At 42.6% G+C, this 24,152-nt stretch overlaps 1 protein-coding gene across 5 annotated transcripts; it reads right to left on the minus strand.

The window, feature by feature from the left end:
* Positions 1–4,520: 4,520 nt before the first annotated feature.
* Positions 4,521–23,016, minus strand: GRN (granulin precursor). Of its 5 annotated transcripts, XM_039331398.1 has the most exons (14): positions 22,807–23,015; positions 20,729–20,830; positions 18,598–18,754; positions 16,922–17,068; positions 16,027–16,126; positions 15,317–15,438; positions 13,886–14,024; positions 13,334–13,440; positions 10,920–11,049; positions 9,083–9,180; positions 8,505–8,801; positions 7,262–7,495; positions 6,307–6,549; positions 4,521–5,683 (listed from the first exon to the last, which is right to left on the minus strand). In XM_039331398.1, exons 3-14 carry the CDS (start codon positions 18,748–18,750, stop codon positions 5,537–5,539), a joined length of 1,917 nt encoding a protein of 638 aa, XP_039187332.1. In that variant the 5' UTR covers positions 18,751–18,754; positions 20,729–20,830; positions 22,807–23,015; the 3' UTR covers positions 4,521–5,536. The 5 variants fall into 5 exon arrangements, with proteins under 5 accessions (XP_039187332.1, XP_039187335.1, XP_039187331.1 ...); XM_039331401.1 differs by lacking the exon at positions 20,729–20,830 and having other exon boundaries at positions 10,920–11,010; positions 22,807–23,016; XM_039331397.1 differs by lacking the exon at positions 20,729–20,830 and having other exon boundaries at positions 22,807–23,014.
* Between the last annotated feature and the right edge of the window lie 1,136 nt (positions 23,017–24,152).

The following is a 24,152-nucleotide window of genomic DNA, read 5'->3' on the forward strand; positions in this document are numbered from 1 at the left end:
TTACCAGTACAGGGCCCTTCCATTCGACCTATCCTCAGCCCCAAGGGTCTTCACAAAGATATTAGCAGTCATAGCGGCCCATCTCAGGTTGATGCCAGTGCACGTACAATGTTACCTGGACGATATTCTAGTTCAGTCCAGTTCTTTCCAGACAGCACAGTTGGACATTCAGACCACAATATTCACTCTTCAGAATCACGGGTTCTCTGTGAATTTCAAGAAGAGCCACATGACTCCCACAAGGAGACTCCAACATCTGGGGGCAATAATAGATTTGACACTTTGCAAAGTATACCTTTCTCAGGAGCGTCGAACCAGCATTAGAAAGCTGGTTCATCAAGTTCGGAAGGACAGGAAGGTGCCCCTGGCACAGCTGTCAAAGCTCCTGGGAAAGATGGTCTCTTGCATGGGTATCGTTCCGTGGGCCAGGCTCCACTCCAGGCTCCTTCAGTGGTTCCTACTTCCTTATCAGAGACAGAACCTCTGCTCCTCCAACAGGAAGGTCACAGTCCCACATCACACATCACTATCCCTACTTTGGTGGACTTCACCAGCAATGACCAAGGGAACCATTTTGAGGGAGCCCACCCGGGTCACCCTCACAACAGATGCGAGTCTGTTCGGTTGGGGAGCTCACCTGAGGACCCACTTGGCCCAGGGGCAGTGGTCACGATTGGATCTCGCCCACAATATTAATTGGCTCGAACTCCGGGCCATACACCTAGCGTTCCTCCAATTCTCCCCTTTAGTGAAGGGGAAGCATGTCCTTGTCCTGACGGACAACGTGGCAGCGAAGGCCCACATCAACAAAGAAGGAGGGACCCGGTCCTGGGAACTGATGCGAGAGGCATCGGATTTGTGTCTCTGGGCGGAGTGAAATCTGGTTTCCATTAGGGCGGAACATATTTCAGGGGCGGCAAATCGTCAAGCGGACTCCCTGAGCAGAGCCAAGGTGGACCATGCGGAATGGCGACTGGATCCGACTCTGTTTGAGGAGATCTCACTGAGGTTCGGGCGACCTCACCTAGATCTCTTTGCCACCCCGACAAACATACAGCTCCCCAGGTTCTTCTCAAGGTTTCCGACACAGGGAGCGGAGGGAACGGATGCCCTCCGATGTCGGTGGCCGGCTCAGCTCCTGTACGCCTTCCCACCACTTCCTCTGCTACCGGCGACCATATGCAAACTGATTCTGGAAGGAGCAGAGGTAGTCTTGATTGCTCCACATTGGCCAAGGCGTCCGTAGTTTGCCGACCTTGTGGACCTCTCAATCTCACCTCCGTGGAGAATCCCTCCGGACTGAGTGGTCCTCAGTCAGGGCAACCTCCTACATCCCAACCCGCAGTGGCTCCAGCTAGCTGCTTGGCACTTGAGCGGGAAGGTTTAGCCAGACAGTCTTATTCGTCCGGGGTGATTTCGATGATACAAGCATCGAGATGCCCTTCGACGAACAGGATCTATGACGCCACATGGAAGGCTTCTGCAATTGGTGTTCCATACATAAGTTGGAACCACTCTCGGTCACTATTCCAAATATTCTTGAGTATTTGTTAGAAGGTTTGAATAAGGGCTTGTCATACAGTACTATCAGAAGACAACTAGCGGCCCTTTCAACGGTTCTTTCCTGCGACAATTCTAGTCCCTTGTTGCAGCATCCGGCAATCTGTGCCTTTCTAAAGGGAGCGGTTAACACCAGACCCCCCGTGATACATCGCTATCCATCTTGGGACTTGCCCAAGGTGTTGCAGGCCTTGACATCATCTCCGTTTGAACCTCTCAGTTCATGTTCTCTCCACTTCTTGTCTTTGAAGGTGGCGTTCCTGGTGGCTATTACTTCAGCCAGAAGGATTTCGGAATTAGCTGCGCTTTCCGTCAGGGAAGATTTGTGCACCTTTTTCAAAGACAGGGTGGTCCTTAGACTGGATCCCTCATTCGTTCCAAAAGTTAATTCTATTTTTCACAGGTCTCAGGAAATAATCCTTCCCAATTTCTGTCCCAATCCCACGCACAGGCTGGAACGACAGTGGCATAAGTTAGACGTACGCAGGGCTCTGTGTTACTATGTGAAGCGTACTACATCCTTCCGTAAGTCGGAGCCCCTATTTGTATCTTTCCAACCTTCAGCCATGGGGAAGGTTTCTTCTTCAACCTTAGGTAGGTGGATTAGGGCTTGAATAACTCAGGCCTATTCTTTGCAGTCAATCCCTGTACCTTCACACATTACAGCTCACTCCACACGCAGTGCTGCCGTGTCGGCCGCATGGTCCACGCAGGCTTTGGTGGAGATTTGTAGAGCTGCAATGTGGTCTTCTCCTTCGGCGTTTGTCAGACATTACCGTGTAGATGCCTTCGCCGTGGCTGATGCTGCGTTTTGCAGGCGTGTACTTCAACAGATTGTTTCTTCTCATGGTTCACAAGCCTAGACTCTCCCTCCCGAGGGGACATGAGCGGCTTTGGTATGTCCCATCCGGTGGATTCTACAGTCATCCTGCTGGAGAAGGGGCGTTGTCTTACCTGAACGCCTTTTCTCAGCAGGATGATGTAGAATCCACACCCTCCCGTGTAGGTAGTCTAGGCAGGTTTTATGACAAGTGGAGCCATCGTGTTGTATTCGTCAGAGCTGCTTCGCCTCGTCAAAACTGGGAGACACGCCCAAAGGAGAGGCATGGCCAAAGTTCTGACCTAGTCTGCTGAGCAGGAAGGCTGTAATAACCATCCGGTGGATTCTACATCATCCTGCTGAGAAAAGGCGTTCAGGTAAGACAATGCCCCTTTCCCCACTCAGTGTATGTGTGTGTGTGTGAGAGAGAGAGAAGCGCAAGTCTGTCTCTGCAAATGGCGGAGGAGGCTGGGAGCCACAGGAGAAGGCTCAAAGAGTCACATATGGCTCCGGAGCCGTGGGTTGCCGACCCATGGCCTAAATACAAATGCACACCTATCTGCTGCTGTGTCTAAAAACCTGAAAAATTGCATTGAGAAATATGATAGTTTTGAATAAGAACAGTCATGCTTCTGCTATTGAAAAATCTATCTGAAAAATTATTTAAGGAAATGTTTTAAGATTTCTTTAATGTTGTTATTTTGCAGAGGCCATTCTGATTGAATGATGTAAATTTCACCCAAGCTGCTTTTGTTATTACACCAAGAAATTTGGGGGCTAGGTGCATGTTTAGTTTTTGTTTTACTGAAAAAAAAATCAGCCAAGATTTAATATTCATCTTTAAATGCACAAGACTGGATATAAAGATAGTGAACTGATAGGCCTGGCTTCTTCTAGAAGTAGCTATGAAGTTTTCCTAAAAGAGAATCTTTGATGGATGAGTAGCTTATAAAAAAGATTGTCTTAAATATACATCATTGCTTTGCCATTCTAGGACTCCCACACCTGAAAAATATTGTACCAAATTTTGCAATTTTTAACAAAGATACTTTGGATGCAGGATGTAGAAATATTGTACCAGCACGAAATACTCAGCTATTCAAGGACTATTTCAATACAAAACTACACTCAGTGAGAAGCTGAAAAATTTTACCAAATAAATATTTTCTAGAACCTTTATTCATCACTGAATTGAATTTAATAAAGTAACATATAGTCAAATATTGGGATGCTGCTATAAATAGAAAGACGAGAAATTAGCTCATGAGCTTTAGTCTGAAGTTTGTCTTGAATAAAACACAACCTGTGTTGGATACAAGAAGTCTACTAACAGTTGCACCGAAAGATGGGTGGCACACCTACAGTGTTTTAGGACATGAAAGATCATATGGTAATAATCAAATGTATAACAGCTGTTTGCATGACTGCAGATCCCAATATTGCCTTTCAAATGTAGAGGATAATGCTACTTCTTCCTTTTTTGCTTGGATAAAATAGCAGCTAAATTTTAATTTATCTCAGAGCCTTTTTAAACAAGCAAAGTGGGTGGATTGGGTCACATGCCAGTTCAACCCCCATGTCCAAGTAATAAAATCAAGGTTTTCCCTTTACTATTTTCAGGGACAGCCTTGGGTAGAATGAATGTTAGAAAGTAACTCAATCAATATGGTTGTTAGACTTGCCTTTATTTAATTCACTTCTTAACTGATCCCCAACTCTCCAATAATGCATTGAAGTCCTTAAAAGTACAGTAGAATGTTTGTGTCTTCAAATTATCAGAAGTGCTGCAACAATGGATCCAATGCATTCTGACCCTATTGATGATCACATATACCATCTCCTTAGGATATACTTGTTGCAATCTGCCTTTTGCACTCACAAGAGGAGGGGGAGTCAAGAAAATGTTATGTAGGAGATACCTATCCTTGTAAGGAAAGACCAAACTGTTAATCCCCAAAAGGTACTGTGTAAAAAGAAAGATTGAATTCTCTCCCCTGATCCTAAAGTCAAATAAAAAAAAAACCCCAACATTTTCCATTAACCTAATCCATGAGTGTGTAATGATCTGAAAACCCTTTTTTGTAAGTTTCTTTATATTTCTTAGCAAATAAAGTTAGTTAAAAAATATAAAACTGCACTATTACTTTGATCAAATTTTATTTGATTTTTCCATACAACATAGCATCAAGGTCTGGTAACAGAGAAAGCACCTGTCACGTGTAAGTTGAAGTTCCTCTGTTAAAAACAAAGGGAGGGAGCAGCATCAGGTGTGTTGATTCTGCATGGGAAATCACAGGACAGAACACACAGAAATAATCAAAGACTACCATCTTCCCTACCAACTGCTCAGGTGCCAAAATCCACGTTGTCAACTGAAACGAAACAAATGCCTGTTACTCAGAAACAAGCTTATACCTCCTTGCAGAAGTGCTAAGCCTTTCTAAAAATTGGAGGCTGTTTATAAATAAAGAGTAAGATCTTAAGAAGAAAGTAGAAATTGCTGTTATACCTCATGAAAGGGTGGCTAGGCAGTCCTTCTTTAAGCAAAAGTGATTGAAGACACCTGCAGTGGTTCATCCAGACAATTAGCATCCCTGTATTTTGCAAACATTACCAGAAAAAGGAGACACTTTTGCTCTTCAGAAATCAGGTGATGCCATCCAGAAAATAAAGAGCAATACACTAGGCCAAGTGGAAAGAGGATGGGGTGAGGTGGGACAGGGCTGGAAGGGGCAATGTGGCAAAATCATCTGCCTATCTTACATTTTTTTCTTTTTTTGGAAAGTACATTGAAACTCCCCTCTTTCGAGGTTAAGGAATGACAGAGACAAGAAAATCATTGCGCCCATGAAGTCTTCAGTCTTCACCATCTCAGGATGGTGGCTTTTTCAGATTCCAGGTTAGAGTCCTCATGACTGAACAGGACATTGAATCATGGATGAAAAGGGGGAAAAAAGTATAGAAGTAAAAGGGTTAACTTAATATAAATGAATATGGCCTATTTGACCCATAGTGGTGACAAGGGTAGAATAGAAGGCATCCTTTAGGATTTGAATAGCAATTTGGCAAAAGCGGCCCTGGTTCATCTTATGCCACTCTTCCTGAAACAGCTCACTGTAACCCAAGGCCTTGAGCAAATCCACCCAAAAAGGCCGTTCAAAGCAGAACATGGGCTTCAATAGAATGTGGGGAGATGGTGCCAGTGTCCCAACGGAGAGGCTTCTTTCTGTAGCACTGAAATCCAGACAGAGAACAATAGAAGCCAGAAGGACAGCAGTGGCGCCTGTCATGACAGCAGGTTCCCTATGAAATAGAAGACGAGATAATGAAGTCCAGCAATGAAGAAATAAAAACATTGCTCAAAATCCTTACATGATTCTCAATAAATCTACAAGTTGAGGAAGAATGACCTGGAAAAATATTTAATAATTAAAGACAGAAATAGCTTTAGATTTAAATGTACAATACAGTTTATGTGTAATACAGCAGCTTACATTATAGCACAGCAACAGTAGATTCTTCAGGTTCTGAAGAATTGTAGTTTATTTTTCAGTAGTCTACCTTGCCTTACCAAAATTAAAAATGTGCACATTTTGAAAAAAAATATATCCCTTGAATTTGAATGTAATGATATATATAACTTCATCTGCCTTATTGGTTTTATCAATGCATGTAAGTTCTGAGGAACTCAAAACATTGCATAGAAAATTTATGTGGAATTTGATTAATTTCCTGCAAGGCTGCCTTTACTTTTTGTACAATGACAAAGAAACATTGTAGTAAAATATTGGTCTTCTTACTGTGCAGAGGAACAGCATACTGTACATTGCTTTACTGATTTGAGGAGACCCATCCTGTCTGCCCACCCATCCACGGCCTCCTTTAAACTATTCACCGTGACTGAATCTATAAGTCTGGGCACTAACCTTTTCATACGGGCAGCAGGCCCAGCCACCTCTCTTGGCCTTGCAGCAGGTCTGGCCCACGTGGCAGTAGTGTTGTTCATCACATAAAACATCCTGACTGGATGCAGCAGTTTGCAAGGAAGTCAGCAGCCCCCCTGCAGCAGCAACAGGGCCTGGCCAGTGCCGTTTCTCACAAGACTGGGCTGCCACATTGCAGGTATAGCCAGAGGGGCAGCAATGTTGGTGATCCTCACAGCAAACTGCCTGTATATAGCAAGAAAGGAGGTACTGCTTGGTTTGACATAAAAATACACTTTATGGTGGAACATTTTAAGAGAACTAAATAAAACCTATTTTATCATGGCTCCATTTTGCTTCAAAGAAACCTTTGTCCAAAAGGCAGAAACACCCCTTTATTCCTTTGTTTTCCTATTTCCATGTTAAATTTAAAATGTCTGAATTAAGATATGAATTAGAAAGAAAAAACAGAATAGCTGAAAGCTCTTAGTGGCTGATAGATGAGACTCTCTGTGACTCTCCAGAGATAGTGCTTGTTCTGCTAACAAAGAAAGCCTTAGCTTGACCTCCAGGCTTAATTCACAATCATAACAGGAATGTGAAAGGGCATTAGAAATTTGGGTTTCTAAGATCCAACTATCAAAGTCCCATTCCATCAGCAAGCTCCAATGGCTTTAGGAGTAGGGGATGGAACTTACCTTGCAAAACACATGGAGAGTATAGGTTGGGGAGGCTAAGCTCGTTGACTAATTCACCAATAAAAGGCTTTCATTTCGGCCACTCATGGCAGATTTTCCAGAGTATCCATCCAATAAATTGGCCTGTTGTCAGGCTGTCCCAAATGCCCCAAAGGTAACGTACGCAAATATATTTTTCCTATAAGACTCCATGGATGATTAAATCAACCATCTATCCAAGAAGGAAAATTGCCTACTCTGCCTTGAAATCCTCAATGTACCTGAAAGAGGGGGCAGCATGCCCAGGCTCCCAAATGCATGCAGCATGTTTGTCCATCTGCACAGCTAAACTGGTCATCACACTTCACATCTTTGCTTGAAGGGAGGTTTCCAACAACTGCTGTTATCTTCTCCACCCAAGGGATACGATCTCCATCTTTTAGGCAAGTGCCTGATGATGAATCACAGATGTAACCAGTGGGGCAGCAGTGAATCTGATTCTGACAGCAAGTGGCCTGGCAGGAGAAAGAAAGGTCACATCAAGGGCTAAAACTCATCAGTGGCCTACTAGACCAGAAGGAATTCCTACCCTGAAGTAAAGTAGGCAAACCAAAGTCCCTTAACTTCATCTTAAAACCATTTCTGATTGGAGGCCAAAACTGGCGATACCCCATTTCTTGCTCTCCAACTGCAAGAAGCCAAATAATATGAAAAAGCATTAGTAAGACCTTTTTTCCTCTAGAGCCACTCCTATGAAACAAAGATTGAAGAGTCTGCAACCCATATGAAACTGCTGGCTTGGCCTTCAGGAACTAATATCAAATTGCCAGTGTTAGAATTTTTTTAAAAAGTGCTAAAATTAGTGAATTTGCTTTTGTATTAGTTCCCATTCTGCCTCCAGATCTCAAACCACATCAAACAAAGGACTACTGGTGATTTTACTGCACATCCTCAGAAAGCTTTGGTTCCCAAAATGTTAGGTTTTAAAAAGTACTGCTCTCAGCTATGAAAAAATTGCCTGGCTTTTTAATAGACCTAGGCCTCTCAGGTGAGCAGTTGTAAAACCATAACTGGGCAGTATTGGAGTCAACAACTCTGCTGCAGTTCTGCAGAAACAAATGGTGCAGAATGTGTAAGTCAACAAAAATAAACCCTTCTCCTTTCCAAGACCCCCCCCCCTCAAACTTTAACACAGGAACATCCTGGAAAGACTAGCAACTGAGATGCATATAATCTAAGAAGGAATTATAATTTTGTGAACACCTGAGAGAGTCCCAGCTATGAGATATGAGAGGTGGACTGAACTAGCAGCGGAAGCTAAGCAGAACCTGGGGAACAGCACTTACCAAGATTAGTTCCCTTTTCTTCCTCACTCATAGACTAGACTCAATTCCACCCTTTCCTTTCTTGCATCTATTTACAAAACTATGCAAATGCTAGGGAGCTCCTGACAGGAAACAAAGCATTTTTCACAATTCCTCAGTTCCCCACAGTAGCATTAAATAAGCTTAGGTCTCTTCTCACCCGTGTCAACAGGCAGCATCCCCAAGCACCTGTTACAAGCTGACAACAAGTCTGGCCATCTTGGCAAGCTGTGTAGGGATCACACTGGACCATTTGGCCTATGGAAGATGCTGTAGAGCTTGAGTCAATTTTTGAGGCTGTTGTGGAGCTTGAGTCTATATTTGAGGCTGTTGTGGAGCTCGTGTCTATTTTTGACACCAAAGGAATGCTTTGGCCATCTTTCAGGCAGGTGCCTTCTGACAAGTTGCACTGGTAACCCTTTGGACAACAATGGGTATGATCTGGGCAACATACGGCCTGAGAAGGACACAAAGCACAATCAGAATTCTATGCCCAAAGAGGAGGTAGGAGGCTGTTTTTTTTTACTGAATAACCATCTGGCCAATTGTGCCAATTCCAATTGATACCTGCTTTTTGGAGTCTTGGCTGAAGGATATTTTTAAATAGCAAATACCAGGATGGAAGCTGATAGTTCCTCTAAGACCACCAGGAATCTCTCCCTACCACCACCCCAAGTATGCCCTCCCAAGCTTCCAAATTAATTAACTATGTTTTCTGACAAACATAGTTCCTCTTACCTCCTCCAGTGGACAGCACCCCCAAGAAGCGGAGGTTATCTTGCAGCAAGTATTTCCATCTGGGCAGGTAAATTTTGCATCACATTGTATATCGTGAGCTGCAAGATGAGAAAGAACTTATGTTCAAAGAACACAAAACGTTCTCCTTTCTTAAGCAACCAATAGACCTGATTTCCCCAATTTGGCACCTTCCAGATTGGCTACATTATAACTTCCAAAATTATCAACCAAGATGCTGGCTTTGGGTTCTGTGAATGACAGCCCAACAATTCCTCCACAAAATCCAGAATATATGCATATGGAAAGGAGAAGGAAAGTCACCAACAATTAAGGTTGCTCCTGGAACTTAAGGAGGGAACTATCCTAAGTGCTCAATTTGGGAAAAGAAAATGTGAGGTGAAATCCTAACACCGTCATAGACAAGTGCACTCATAATCAGTTAGGCATGTAAAGTGTATCTAAATTTGGCAATAAGCAAATATTTACATGTTTATAGCAATGAGTTTCTCAACTGATTTCTACAGAATGTGAAATAAAGTACTATAAAGTGCCTAATCTGTTTTCTTTAATGCCAATGCAAAAATTACTTCTCCTTCTGCTAGGAAGTGTAGAACAGAAACAAGAAATTGGGCAAGTCACAGGCATCCTAGTCTCTTGCACATTAAGTCTTAATGAACAATGCTTCTGGTTTCCTGTATTTCTATAGACACTGCTCAGAACAGGAAACAATCTTTAAAGGTATAAACTTCCTTTGGAAGAAAGCATAATATATTTTCTCAAAAAACTAGATTCTGCCCCTCCTGCCATATTTTCTAAACCTGTGGAGAAAGAATCATGCCCCCAAGCCCCGATTCCTGAATTATATCCACCAGCTATCTAGTTCAACATTTCCCTCACCGGCAGCTTCCCAAATGGGCCACAAGGGCAGGGTCAGTCCTGCCATATGGGGAAATGAAGCAGCTACTTTGAGAACTGAACTGGCAAAAATCTCTACTACCATGTTTTCCCGAAAGTAAGCCCTGGCTTGATTTTTGGGGGTGGGCCTAATATAAGTTCCACCCCCAAAATAAACCCTAGTTTCGGGGTGAGGCACACACCTGAAAATCAAGCTATGGCGGGGGTAAAGGGGGTGAAGCTGCCCCATGCACCCCGCACCTGCTTACTTTGTAGCCAGGCCTCTCATTGCGAGCCCATTTCTTCTGTGGTATCTTCTGCAGCCAGGCCTGCATTTCTCAAGTCACGGGCCTTTCCGGAAGGCCACTGCAGCTGAGAACTGAGCTATGGATTCAATCCATAGCTTGGTACTCGGTTGCAGAGACCTTCCGGAAAGGCCTGACTGCAAAATGCAGGCCGGAATGCAGCTGCAGAATGAAGCTGCTCCTTTGGCTGCAGAAGTGGGCTGGCTTAATGGGGCTGTCGGTACGGGAGGTGAATATAAAAAACATCCCCCCAAATAAGACCTGGTGCCTCTTTTGGAGGCAAAAATATATATATATAAGACCCAGTCTTATTTTCTGGGAAACACAGGTAACTACCCAATCAGCGATTATCTAAAATAGCAATTAGTCCAACATCCAAAACATGGGAAATATGTTTATTTTAAGCCAAAAGAAAAAATAAATTCTAAACTTTCTTTTCAAAACTTTAGGCTACCTTTCTCCTTGTTCCAAAAAGCTGATGCCTTTTCCTCCCAAGAGGTTTGCATTCAATCTACTTTTAAAAGTTGGCTCTTCGCTATCAGTCCTCTCCAACCACATGAAGCTTCTTCTGGCACCCTTGTTTTACATATGACACTTCCTATCAGCCAGTGACCTATCATAGTATTTAATCATCTCACCTGTCTGGAGACCTGCAGTGAGGTGGGTGATAGGCCATGACCCCTCAGGTGTCACGGTGCATATGGAATGCTTCAGGTCACACTGAGTGCCCTGTGGACAACAGTGAAGGTGGTCACTGCAGCACACAGCCTAGTGAGAAAAGGAAAAGCTGAGCGCAATAAGTAAACCTACCAAGTTTTTGTATGTATAATTGTATTATTTTCCTATAAGAACAAGGGGTAGGGTGGAGAAGACTACAAAAGACTTAAAAAATATTGGCAATTTAAAATTACCCCTAATTTAATTGCTTGTGTTCTAACGCCTGAAAATATTGCAAACCTTTGAAGGAAATAATTTGAAACAATCAAAATACAGTAAACATAAAATGCAATATGCAAAGAAGATAGAACCAAGTATGAAAAGAAGATAAAAGCAAAAGAGAAAACTAGATCACCAACCAGAAGTAATTCTCATGGAGCATCACAACATATACTGATAGCCACGAAAACAAGTAATTCATGGCACAGCACAGTAATTCATTTAAGATACCAGCAAAAGATGTGGAAGAATAAACAAGGCAGAAAACCTTTAATGAAGTTATGTTACCAAATATTCCTTGGCCAAAGGACCACCTTTTCTTTTTAAAAGGCCCTCTGATCCATTTCATACCTTCCCAAACCCCAATACCAAGGAAAGTCTCTGGAAGGTAAGGCACCAAGCAAAATTGCTTAGCAGATGCCATCCCAGTTTTCTCTAGAAAAGCCCAGTGATGATGTCGGGTGTGGATGGAATCCTCCAATATCTCTCACTCCCACCATAAGCAGGGACAAATGCCCTGATTAAACAATGCAGGCACTCCTAGCCATTTGCACCTTTGGCCAGAATCTATTATATGACATTCAGAACTGCAGCCTGGCATGGCTGTGTGTACCAAACAGGATGTCACGAGATAGCACTATGATGAAAGCCCTGCCCCTTTTTGTAAGCACATAAAAAAGGGATTGGGGTTGCAGTTATAACAGTGGAGGCGAACCTTTTAGAGACCAAGTGTCCGAACTGCAACCCCAAACCCACTTATGTATCGCCAGGTGCTGGGTGGGCGTGGCCCACTGGGTGGGTGTGGCTATAGTGGTCATGGCAGACTGGGTGGGCATGGCCAGCTCAGTGATGCTCCTGGGGAGGGATGCCTGTGGGGGCTGGGCAGGGTTGGGAGGAGATCCACGGGGTCTCTGGTGGGTGGGACAATGGGCAGGAAGACATCTTGCTCAGCTGATGGCTTGGGGGGGAAGGGGACAGCTACACCCTCCCAAACACTGCTGTCTCACGAAAGCAGGATGAAACCTCCAAAAAGCAATAAGGAAAAAAAGTTAAAACAGAAGAGGGTCTCGCGGTGGTTTTCTTCCCAGCGGGGGTGGGGGGGAGACTCCTGAGTCCCACAGCTTTTTAGAGGGGGGAAGTAGGAGTAGGGAGGGGCTGTGTTCGGATCGGGGGCTCCGCTGCCCACCTCTGCTCTTCTGCTGATGTAGTGGCTCCGCTTTCCTGGAAGGGCGGGAGTGCGCTTGCGCACGGGAACGCACATGGGGCTGCTGTCTCACTTTCCGTGCCGTGCCAGGACTGGGCTGGACTGGGTGAGGAGCCTTCTCATGGCTTCTTCCCCTGCGGACATTGGGTGCTGCCCTGGGACGATAACTACTGCTCGTCCCAGGGCAGCTGACGCCATCTCGCGCTCTCTAGCCGGTCGTTGCCAGCTGGGTGCACCGGGATGCCTCCCTTCGGGTTCCCTCAACCTCTCCCCCCCTCCAGGCTGCGGCGGGTCAGATTCCCTCCATGGGCAGCCCTGCACCCGTCCCTGGCCAGCCCTTCTCCTCCATCCTCCTGCGGGCAGACCATGCCACTGCTGCCGTTTCCCCCCCCGCGCCCCCGCATGGATTGCCCTGCCGCCACTGTCTGGTGAGCGCCAAAACTCACTTGCAAGTCCAGGACACTGGAATTTCCCAGTGTAGCCGTGCCAAGCCATGCCACCAGGCTTCCCAGTGGTCAGCAGAAGGGAGATCGTGGCAAGAGCGATCTTTTTCCCCATTCCCTCCCTGGCCCTTGAGCTCATCTCAACACCTCTTTCCCTGCACTGCTTCTGGCTTTTCACCTCTCCCCGCCCAGTTCTTGCAGCTGCTCCCTGACTCCCGGTGCAGAGAAAGCGAAAGCGCTGGCACACATGGAGAGGGGGAGCAGCATCACTGAGGCAATGGCGTGCATGCCCACGGGGGTGGCTCTGTGTGCCACCTAGGTTCACTACCACGACACTATAATTTAACATATATCATCTTGCATTTTTTAACCTCACCCCAGCACTGTAAATGTCAACAGACACACATAGGAAATTCCTTCTAAAACTAGACATCGAGTTGCTAGTTGGGTAATCCTACCCTGTACTTACATTTTGTAAAGGGCAACAACCATATTGGCCAGTTGGAAGCAGGCAGCAAGTGGCAGCATCTGGACAGGAAGAGTGATTACCAGGACAGATGTTTTTTTGAGTCAGACCTGCAAGGTGAGCAAAGATTACCTTCTCAAAAGGTGAAATAAAAGGTCTTTGTGGGAAAGATGGGCAATGGAATGGATTGCTATCACTTTTGGTGAGCATAGGATGCTGAAAAACAAGCACCACCCAATCTACCTAATCTAGCAATTATAATGGATTAAAGCAGGGGTCCCCAACCCTGGGCCACAGGTCGGTACTGGTACATTGTGTGTTAGGAACCAGCCATAGAAACGGTGGGAGAGGAGTGAAGCTTCATGTGTCCATGTGCAGGATCTAGATTGCATGTGAAACCATCCCTCTCCACCTAGCAGTCCTTGGAAGACAATTTTTCTTCTGAAACCAATTCCTGGTGCCAGAAAGGTTGGGGACCACTGGATTAAATTATAGATCTCACCATGAATAATAGAAAAGCTACAATAAACCCAGTTCTATTTCTTTACTCCATACTTGACGCCAGGGTCCGTTTCTTTGCTGGAAACTTCTTTGAAAGAGGCTGTTCCCCAAAAGTTTCAAGGCATCGTGCCGCAACTAGATCACAAGTTGTGCCATGGGGACAGCAGTGTATCTTGTCTGCACAGCAGGATGCCTGGGGAAAAGAAGGGGATGAGTGCACCATCATTCCCCACCATTATCTTTTCCCATAGTGCTCAATGAACAGCTTTGTACCAACACACTACTTAAAATTTTTATTAATCAAACAGCACATTGGAATATTAACACAAAACCCAAATATTTACTGCATGTGGGATGCAACATTGAATATGAAGAGTACTTGTTTGCTTCAGTGATTTCACACTGCAAGTTGCTTTGTGATTGTTTCTTTCATAGTCTAAGGAAATATAAGCTTATAGGCCAACAACAGATTCATTAAATGAAATTATTTTAAAAAGAAATCTGGACTTTTCTAAGAAGCAAAATAAAGCATGTAGTGTGGCAGATTAGGTATAGAAGTCACTTTCCTGGAAAAAACCAGATAGTGTTACATACCATTTTATTTCATTTTCTGTGTTGTTTTACAGATGTCTCTACCTAGTAATGTAATGGGAAGGCTGGTAGAAATCTTACTTCATGTTTTTTAAAAAAAATACATCTAGCCTCAGCAGTTGCCCAGTTATATGAAAATATTTCCTTTGGTTGGACTCTGACACAAACTGCTCAGAACTCTAGGTAAGCAGAAACTGTGATGCAAGAATGGGATTCAGTGCTTCCTCTGCTTATTAAAACCCCAAATGAACCATGCAACTGAGAATTGTTTTAAAATATTGGTGACATTTGAGCAAACTGAAGAACCTAACTGTTGGCCAATACTTTCTTTTGTTTTAGGAAAGTCAGTGCAGCATGGCAAGTTTTGAGGGACCATGGATCTTGGGAGATGGGGGTTTGGGAGGCCAGCCAATAAATCAATGGTAGGAGGAGACTGGAATGTTTTGTTTTGGGGCACATGTTTGCCAGGAGGAACAATAAAAATGGGACTGGAATTCCTCTGAGAGGAACACCTACGATTCTCCCTATCCCCAATCCTAGGAAAGCATCAAAAATTCATGTTACCGGAATTTGGTCACTGATTATCTGTCACATTCAGCCTTGTTGGTTTATAGGCCAAAAGACACAAATGCAACAGAATATTCCACTCCAGTGTAGCTTTCACAAGATTCTAGTAAATGTAATCTTGGGTGACAAAAGAGTGATGTAAGTCATATGGATATGCTTGCACCACAAATATTTGGCCCCAAAAGTTTCTGACCACAAAGAGTCTCTGGGCTGATGAAAAGGAGAGTGAAATTCAGTGACTTCATTTTTTAAAAAAAATCAAAGAGCCAGATTTTACCTCTGTCTGCATGAAAATTCCTTCACTTGCCCACATCTAAGTTCCCGTACCTCTGGCATTGGGCAACATCCCCAAGATTCATCAGCCATCAAGCAACAAGTGCAGCCATCTGGGCATTCCCATTCGCTATCTGGGCACTGAACAGCCCTGACTATAACAGCAGAGGTTGAATCTGGAATGCAAAATAAATAAAACTTAGAAGGCCTGGAAATTTAAAGTCTCTCCCTCTCTCTCTCTCTTCTGCATAAAACAGGCACTTGATTTGTCTATACTACGAAGTTCCTCTGGCAAGATGAGATTCTCTTTTCAAATCAAAACCACCTTAAAATAAACTTCCTGCCAGTATAAACACATGAAGAGCAATATACTGAGTGAACTAGGACTTATATCTAACTTAACTTATATTAAAATTAAATCTACTTAATGGAATTATGCTGCAAACATCAGTTTAATCATTCATCCATTGATCAGATTTATTATTACAAATGGCAACAACTCTGGAGATCACGTCTCTTAAGGCTTTGGGTGGTTGCAATATGACTTAGGAGTCTCAGATTGTGCATTTCAGTTCCAACTGCTAAAATAGTTTATTCTAAATCCTTTTGTTAAAAAAAAGCAAATTTAGCCTTTTTTTCTTTGCTTATCCTGGGGAAACAAATATATCCCTCTAAAGAAGCATTGAATTGAGTTCCTTGAATTAACTGAGAGATATTATTTTTCTTACTGAAGTTTTTTTTACTATGACTCCAATTTGTCCCACCTTGTCTCCAAATACCTTCATTTTCTATGCAGACTCTTCCATCAGTGCTGCAGTGGGTGCCAAGGGGACAGCAATGGTGGCCATCAGCACAAGAAACGGCCTGGAGGTGAGATAAAAGAGGGGCAAAGGCCCTAAAGTTTTTCAGAACAGCAAATACAGAAAATCTCAGTGGAAACTGGAGTGTTATAAGCCCTGAAGGTTAATTTCTCAAACAGATGTGCCAATTACCAACCATGACTGTGAACTTGCTGGAGAGATACGAAGGACATGTGTTGCTATTTTAGCTTGCTGTAGTAAGGATAGAGAAGTTTAATGAAGTCACTGTATATGTGTTTAGGTTTTTTCCCTTTACCTTCAGTAATAATTTTTCTATAACTTTTTGCTAAGATTGCAAGTAATATGCCTTCAGATTTTAGAACTACAGCCCTCTTTCTCTTCCTGTTGGTTTTCTTAATCAACACATTTCTTTCTCTCCATACCTGGTACCTTCCAAGTGTGTTGGAACTATAATTTCCAGAATTTCAACTAAAAGTAGTAGTGATTGAATGATATGTGAGGAACCCAGGATCCTGAGCCTTGTATTAGAATATTTATCTTAGTTTCTCTGACCTACTAAATCTCCAGGTGCTAGGGACTTCAAATCCAGCATTCCCAGATAGCTTGATCCTGGATACATTGACTGTAAAGAATAGTAATTATAATCTCCTACAATGGAAGGCCACTGGAAGTTAAAAGCTGTTCCTTTGATCTGTTACATTTCAGATCAGTATAGAACAAAATAGTTATGGCATGCAGATAAGAACAACTTAGGAGGTCTGTGGCAAATCAATTAAACTTGCTCTATTAAGAAAGGTATTTTGATCATTGCTATCTCATTTTCAGGTCTGAAGCTCACCTCCTCCCAAGGACAGCAGGCAAAGGTGGAATTCAGGCTGAGCTGGCAGGAGTGTGTCACTGGACATGTGCTAGCATCGGGACACACAACACCAGATACCTCATTCCTGCTCTCTGGTGGCAACATGCGGAGGGATGCTCCTGTGAACTGTAAATAAAAAAGATGAGGCAACAACGTAAGTAATATTGTTTCCCAAAATATTATGCAAATTGCAAGGTCTGATACAGTATATTCTTTGAGGAATTGTCAACAACTCCAAAGAAATGTCTATGGGGATTCTCAGTCATCCAGGTCAAAGGTCCTTTTTCAAGAGGCAACTGCTGAGGGGGAAGGATACAACATCATCTATCTCTAATCTACAACACTGTCCTTTCAGCAGTTCCAAGAAGGCTCCATACCCATTTGCATCACTCAGGTGATCTTGAGGACAGAGATAAACTTCTAAGTGACCTCAAGAATGCAAATGACCAGCTGTCTGCAAGGAGTATAAATACTTTCATTCCTCACATCCAATAGAGATAAAGAAGCTTCCTGAATGAGAAGTGAAACATCTTCAAAGAAGAACAAGAAAGTCCAGTTGCCTCTTGAAAAAGCACCTTTGGAATTCATAAAAAAAATAGAATAACAGAGTTGGAAGGGACCTTATAGTCCAACCCCCCACCCAAGCAGGAGACTACACCATTTCTGACAGATGGCAGTCCAGTCTCTTCTTGAAAGCTTCTAGTGATGAAACTCCTACAACTTCTGAAGGCAAGCTGTTTCATTGGTTGATTGTTCTCACTGTCAGAAAATTTCTCCTTAGTTCTAGGTTGAATCTCTCCTTGATCAGTTTCCATCTGTTACTCCTTGTCTGGCTTTCAGGTGCTTTGGAAAATAGGTTGACCTCTCTGTGACAGCCCTTCAAATATTGGAACACTGCTATCATGTCTCCCCTGGTCCTTCTCTTCACTAGACTAGCCATGCCCAGTTCCTCTAACCCAGTGGTTCTCAACCTTTTTAATGCCGTGACCCCCAACTGGTCGTAAGTCGAGGACTACTCAACCGGTCGTAAGTCGAGGACTACTCAACTGGTGCAGCACCGTTTGCAGAATGGGACTTTTGGCGGGCTCAGTAGGGCAGAGACAGCCTGGACAATTCCTATTGGCTTTTGAAAGCCAATAGAATTAGACTCTATTCAAGAGAGTCTATTCTATTGGCTTTCAAAAGCCAATAGAATAAACGGGAGTAGCACAGCTAAGGAAAAGAGGAAAAAAATGGCGGACTGCGTTGTTTGGCGACCCCCGTGAAATGGTTGTTCGACCCCAAATGGGGTCCCGACCCACAGGTTGAGAACCACTGCTCTAACTGTTCTTCATATATTTTAGCCTCCAGTCCCGTAGTGATCTTTGTTGCTCTTCTCTGCACTCTTTCTGAATTTTGAATTCCAGAGAAGCTGGATGCCCTGTAACAAAGTTGGTTACTAAAACAGCAATATTCAATCTTTTTTTTTAAAAGTCCTTGATATTCTCAGAAAGCATATATCCCCCTGACCTACATATATTCTTTTCTATTGGCATTTTTTCTTTTTGTTATTTTATTCATGTAAACAATACAAGCTTTGCTGATGAAAATGCTTCCATCTGTTTAGGAAACCATTTTCTGCCCCTTCCTTAGAAGAGTAACATAACAACTCCTACCTGAGGCTGATGGCAACAGATATACTTATTTCCTTTAGGGAGCTTGCAACATGTTGACGATCCTTCACATTTCTGCCCATCAGGGCATTGCAAAGAAAAAGCTGTCCTGCTCAGGACCAGGAAGATTAGGAAGTGCACCCACATCCTAGTCATGAACCTAGACAGAAGAATAAAGAGGAGAAGGCACTTCAGAGCCCTGCACTGCTGTGAAATACTCAGCCCTCCTGTAATTTAAGAGCTGCTGATAACCTTTTATAGTGCAGCATTCTAACTTATTAGCTATTTAGTGACTCAGCAAGGAAGGTCAGCTAAAAGAACCTCATGTGACAGTCATTAAAAGCAACAGGGAAAGATCATGTGGATGAGCTTTTGTTGCAAAGCCTAGGAAAACCTGATAGCAAGAGATATATAGGGTGTATTAACAGTAAGGATAATGTTTTATTAGGTTTTTCTCTTTCAGAAAATATTTCAGCATTATATGTATGTAATGTTTATGGGTCAAACAAATAAGCATTTAGAAGAAAATAGCAATTCATTTGAACATTTAATGTAATTTATAAGGGCTTAATTTTTAATACTATGTAACATTTTGCATTCATTCCAAAATAGTGGTATTCTTGTGCATATACACACCCACACACATGCTTACGTGCACTCTTGCCGTCTCTCTCCCAACTATACCCCATGAAAGTACATAACTGATTCAATACCCTGCTAGAAGAAACCATACCCAGCCTTGTCCAATTGTATGTTCCCTTCATGTAAGAGATCAAAATTCTAAGTATCCCTTCCAGCACAAGAGATGGGAGTTGTAATCCATAGATTACCACTAAAGATGTGAGATTGGAGAAAATTGAGACATCCCAATCCCACCACTGGCTTTCCCTACAAAGCCTTACATATGTATTCCAGGATCCTGCTGATTGGAAGAGTACCCAAGCCCCAGTAGTTAACATTCTGAAATTATTATTATATCCAGAACTTCTTGTAATTTATGCAGAGATTAAGAAATTAAAATGCTTCATGGTGCCATTTATGCCTAGAATTTTAAATGAACAGATAATAATATTTCTCTTAGGAAAAAAATCATATCAACTGATATCATAGCTGCCTAAGTTTAATACTTGAATGGCATCCCACTTCCTCACATTCCAGAGTAGGTTGTATCCAAGACCACAAAGTCAGGTTTTCTCTGATTTAACTGAAGCTAAATTATTAATAAAAAATTCTTGATTATGACAGGAGAAAAAATTAAAATAATTATTACAATTATAATTTATAATTATAATTGTATAAAATTACTTTCTTTACAAGTTATACATCTAAGCATTTTCAGTTGATGCACTTAGAAAGGGGCCAACTAAACCTCTGCTACAGAAACTCATAAATTTTAGCTATTTAGCCATTTGCAAAAATATCCAGGTTCATATATACACCAGATCTCATTGTACACTGATCTGGAAAAAATGATCCAATCCAATACAACTTGTCTTTATCATTAATTAAGCAAGTCCAGTTGTACTATTCACATATTTATTATATCCTTCATAATATATTACAGCCTATGAGTTGCCCCACAGAATAGTAAGCAGCTACATAATATTATCAGAATGACACAGGAAACTGAAACAATGAGAATGCCTATGCATGCACAGAGTGACAATTCAGAAACATCTGCTTGTGACAATGCTGAAACTGGTTACCAGTTCCTTCTTTTTATTCCCATATTCTCTTGCACCATTTGACAGTCGTGAATGAATTCCAAGAACATTAGTTAAAATGCATGTGCATGTAATTATCCAGATCTTATGTTCACAACACTAAAGACTTGTTCCCACAAGCTCTGGTCCCAAAGCCCATGGTGCTCCAGAGCAACTAGCATTTCAATTATTTGACCAAAAAATAAATTGATCGCAAGTAGAAGGTTGAAAACTGATAAAAGCATGTACTCCCCACTCTCATACAGATGGTTTAGAATCAGGGGTGTCAAACTGCCAGCCCACAGGATGGTTGCATTACATGGAGGCCATGCCACCTCAAGCTCTGGCAATGTGAAAAAAGTTGCAATATGTCACGACACATCACATGACACAGTGAGTTTGATACCCGTGCTTTAGAATTAGATGCTTACACACAGTTCCTCAAATTTTTGTCTGTTCCAACAAGAAAAAAACTTCCCTTTTTTCACTGCTCCAACCTCAGAAGTGCAGTTCAGTAGTAAGCCCTTTTGTCTCTGAAGAGGCAAAGAGAAGAAGCTGAGTTTGTCAAATGAAATGTAACAGCTTGTTTGTATGTAGATCTTTGGTTATTCGGGTTTTCTCCCACGTAAAATTGGAAGTGTTCACTTCCAATTTTACATGGGAGAAAACCCGAATAACCAAAGACCTACACACACACACACACACACACACCCCTTGTGGTTTACAAATAAAAGGTCTTGGATCTTGTACTGAAAAACAATTACTGCAAGAAGGGAAGTTTCTTAATAGCACCTTGAATAAGATTTAAACAAGGCTGGGAAAAGTGAGGAAGGTCAGATTTTTGTTCAGTCCTCCAGGAAACATGATTAGGTGAAATAAAACTATTTTATTATAAGGCTATATTAACTGAAAACATGCAAGTTTAACTGCTTGATCCATTAGGGTGGTCCTCCTGAAGTTTCTTTCTCTGACCACTAAACCACTGGGGTCTCCTGCCTCTCTTATCTGATTTTTTTCCTAGGCAGCATCTCTTCCCCAAAGTCATCCGCACATTCCATTAGATTCGCTGAAAATCAGATGAACTTGAGCAATGAGTTTCCAGCCATATGGCATGAAACATAGGTTTGATCACCTGAAGCACTGAAGCTTACTTCTGAAAGATAGCTCCAGCGAGAAAACAAGACAGAAATTCATTTGAAAATCCAGGAACTCCATTTATTGTTCTAGAATTCCTGGGAGCTGTTGAAGAGTGCTAGTTTCCCTCTTATGAAATGCCTTGCAGGGTTTTTTGTGTATGTCTGTTTCTTCATCACCTCTGTTCTAACCCTTTCCACCATGTTTTTGTGAATGGAGAAGTCAGGGAGACAGCAAGCTGTCTGTTCATCAAGGCTCAGCAATATCAATATCAGAAGGACATGTCAGATATTTACTTAGAGAAAACTGTAAATGTTTCCTGTAACAACTTGCAAGGAGAGCTGTATATTAAAGAACCACAATATTTCCAAATGCATGGTGATAGAAAAGGGACTGTCAAAATATTTTTCTACTCTTTTTTATCATGCAAGAAAATGGCATGATCCAATGAAGTTAAAGAATCAGAAATGTAAGACTGAGTAAAGAATATACTTCTTCACACAAAATTGTAACTAAACCACCGGTTCCCAACCTTTTCTATACCCCACACCTCTAGAACGCTTCTGATATATTCTCCCACCCCTTACAAAAGTCTGAGATAATGGCAACGAATTATGCATATACACTATAATTTTTAAAACTCAGGTTTTCGCACCCCCTGGAATATCATCTCACACCCCCAGTTGGGAACCCCTGAACTAAACTATGGAATCCAATATCAACATATATAATGCTGTAAGTCTAAATTTGTCCAGCTATATACATGTGCATCTCACACCCAGAGCCAACAAACTGCTATCATAATCAAACCCAACAAGCTGATTGGGTTGATTATCTCCAACAGAAAAATTATCTCTTAAAAGCACTAGGGAGGAAATCCCTTTGGATAGAAGACTCGGACCTGGCGGGTCTCCCTCACAGATTGTTTTAACAGTTCCACCCCCGGCAGTCTGGTGATTCACGGAGGAATCAACAGCTTATAAGAGGGCCCTTAGTACTGGCCTCAAGCCAATACCTGCAAGGATGGCTGTGTCGGCATCTACAAGAGCCAAATCCTGCCTCTAAGGATATCCCTTAAAGAGATGATCAAGGATTATTCCTGGCCCCAATCCAGGAATAAGAGGAGGGGGGAGAGAGAAAGGCGACGCCGAACGAACGCGATAATGAAAAGGTAGAGCCCCATCAGATTCCCCTCACCCCCATTTTGTCTCCCACAGAACCAAACAACAAAAACTGGGAGTGAGCCCCCAACTTTGGTTCCCCCCGCCTTCGGTATCATACACTCCGAAGCACCCGCTTTCGAAGACAGGCTAACGGAGCAGCCTTCAGAAAGAAGTCTTTCCACATCTCCAAAACGCTGCGTCAGAAAACTCACCTTTAGCACCGGCGATCCCGATGTTGGTCTAATAAATCTCTGCAGCAGATACCTTGCATGTAAGCCAGCAAACTAAGTCTCAAGCCAGGCCACGCCCTTCTAATTCGGTTTGACCCTCTCGCCCTGATTACTCCATTGCGATTGGCTCCTTGTTCTCCAGAAGGGCGTGGAGTCGAAAGTTCTTTGTTTTGGATTGGTACTTTTTATCTAGTCCCACCTCCCCACCCGAATGTAGAGTGCAAAAATACCATGAGATCATATTGGCCAAGATTCAAAGCCTCCTAAGGTTCAAATTAGATTTCGGGCGCACGTGACAAGGTGGGAGGAGGGACTTACCGGGGGAAGGGTCATCTCAAGCACCGGAAATTGTTATGTTGATTGTGCGGCTGCCGGGGCGCAGCCCGGAAGTAGTAATCAAGAAAAGCGTCTCTTAAATGGTGTACGGTATTTGGAGTCCCCTCGTCTCTGCTCCAGACATGTGAAGGCGATGATTTTATTGGACCCTTTCGAAGACATGGCAGGGCATTCAGCCTTTCGGGCACTTTAGGCAAAACAGTAAATATTTCTGCAAAGAAAGGAGTGGAGGAAAGGTCTATGGCTCTGGGCTCTAGCTTTCACAAGGCATGTGGGACTACTTCCCTGTTATTTCGATTCAGTACCGTAGTTTCAGTTTTATTTAATGCGACATGATCAGGCATGCTCCCTCCTTATAAGTCTCTTGAGTTATATTGGTATGACTTATTTTATAATGTCTTGGCAAAAGAGACTCGTGGGCAAAGAACATGCTTCTGTACATGAATGCTATACTTTGTGCTCCAGAAGGAAATGTATTGCTCTATTCTTGGATTGGCTGGAGTTCTGAGAGTTGAAGTCTATACATCTTAAAATTGCTGAGGTTGAGAAACACTGCTCTGTCCTACTCTTTTGCCTTTAATGCTTTGTTCCTTCTTATTAGATTATCTCCCGTTATCGCTTGCTGATTTGTGCGTTAGTTTCCGATAATTGCAGAACAGTTAGGGTTTCATTGTCTATAACAACGGGCAAAGGCCAGCAATCTATATCAAGCAGGAACCACAGAATATTTGAAATTATATGACCATGTAATTATGAACCACTAGAGAGCGCAATTTCTAGTATTTCCAGCATTCAGAATAATGGGATTTTTCTCTGAAGTTTTATCCTGCAATAAGCTTGTTTAATTCAATAATTTACAGTAAAAACACAATAGTTGAACAGTGTCTTTTGGTTGATAATAACAGACATTGCCCATTTGAATCTCATTTAATTCTTAGAGTAACCAGGAATATAGCACATGGTACTTTTTTCTATGAGATTAATTTTTCATA

This window comes from Crotalus tigris, unplaced genomic scaffold (genome assembly GCF_016545835.1).
Source record: "Crotalus tigris isolate CLP2741 ecotype Arizona unplaced genomic scaffold, ASM1654583v1 scf7180000024437.13266115, whole genome shotgun sequence".
Classification (NCBI taxonomy): Eukaryota; Metazoa; Chordata; class Lepidosauria; order Squamata; family Viperidae; genus Crotalus; species Crotalus tigris.

Coding starts and splice junctions, on each gene's coding strand:
- GRN (XM_039331398.1), bottom strand. CDS start 18,750: ATGACTAGGATGTGGGTGCACTTCCTAATCTTCCTGGTCCTGAGCAGG. Junction 8,802..9,082: donor GGTGCTGTCCACTGGAGGAG/GTAAGAGGAACT, acceptor TGTCCTTCTCAG/GCCGTATGTTGCCCAGATCA. Junction 6,550..7,261: donor CATGCTGCCCCCTCTTTCAG/GTACATTGAGGA, acceptor TGCTATATACAG/GCAGTTTGCTGTGAGGATCA.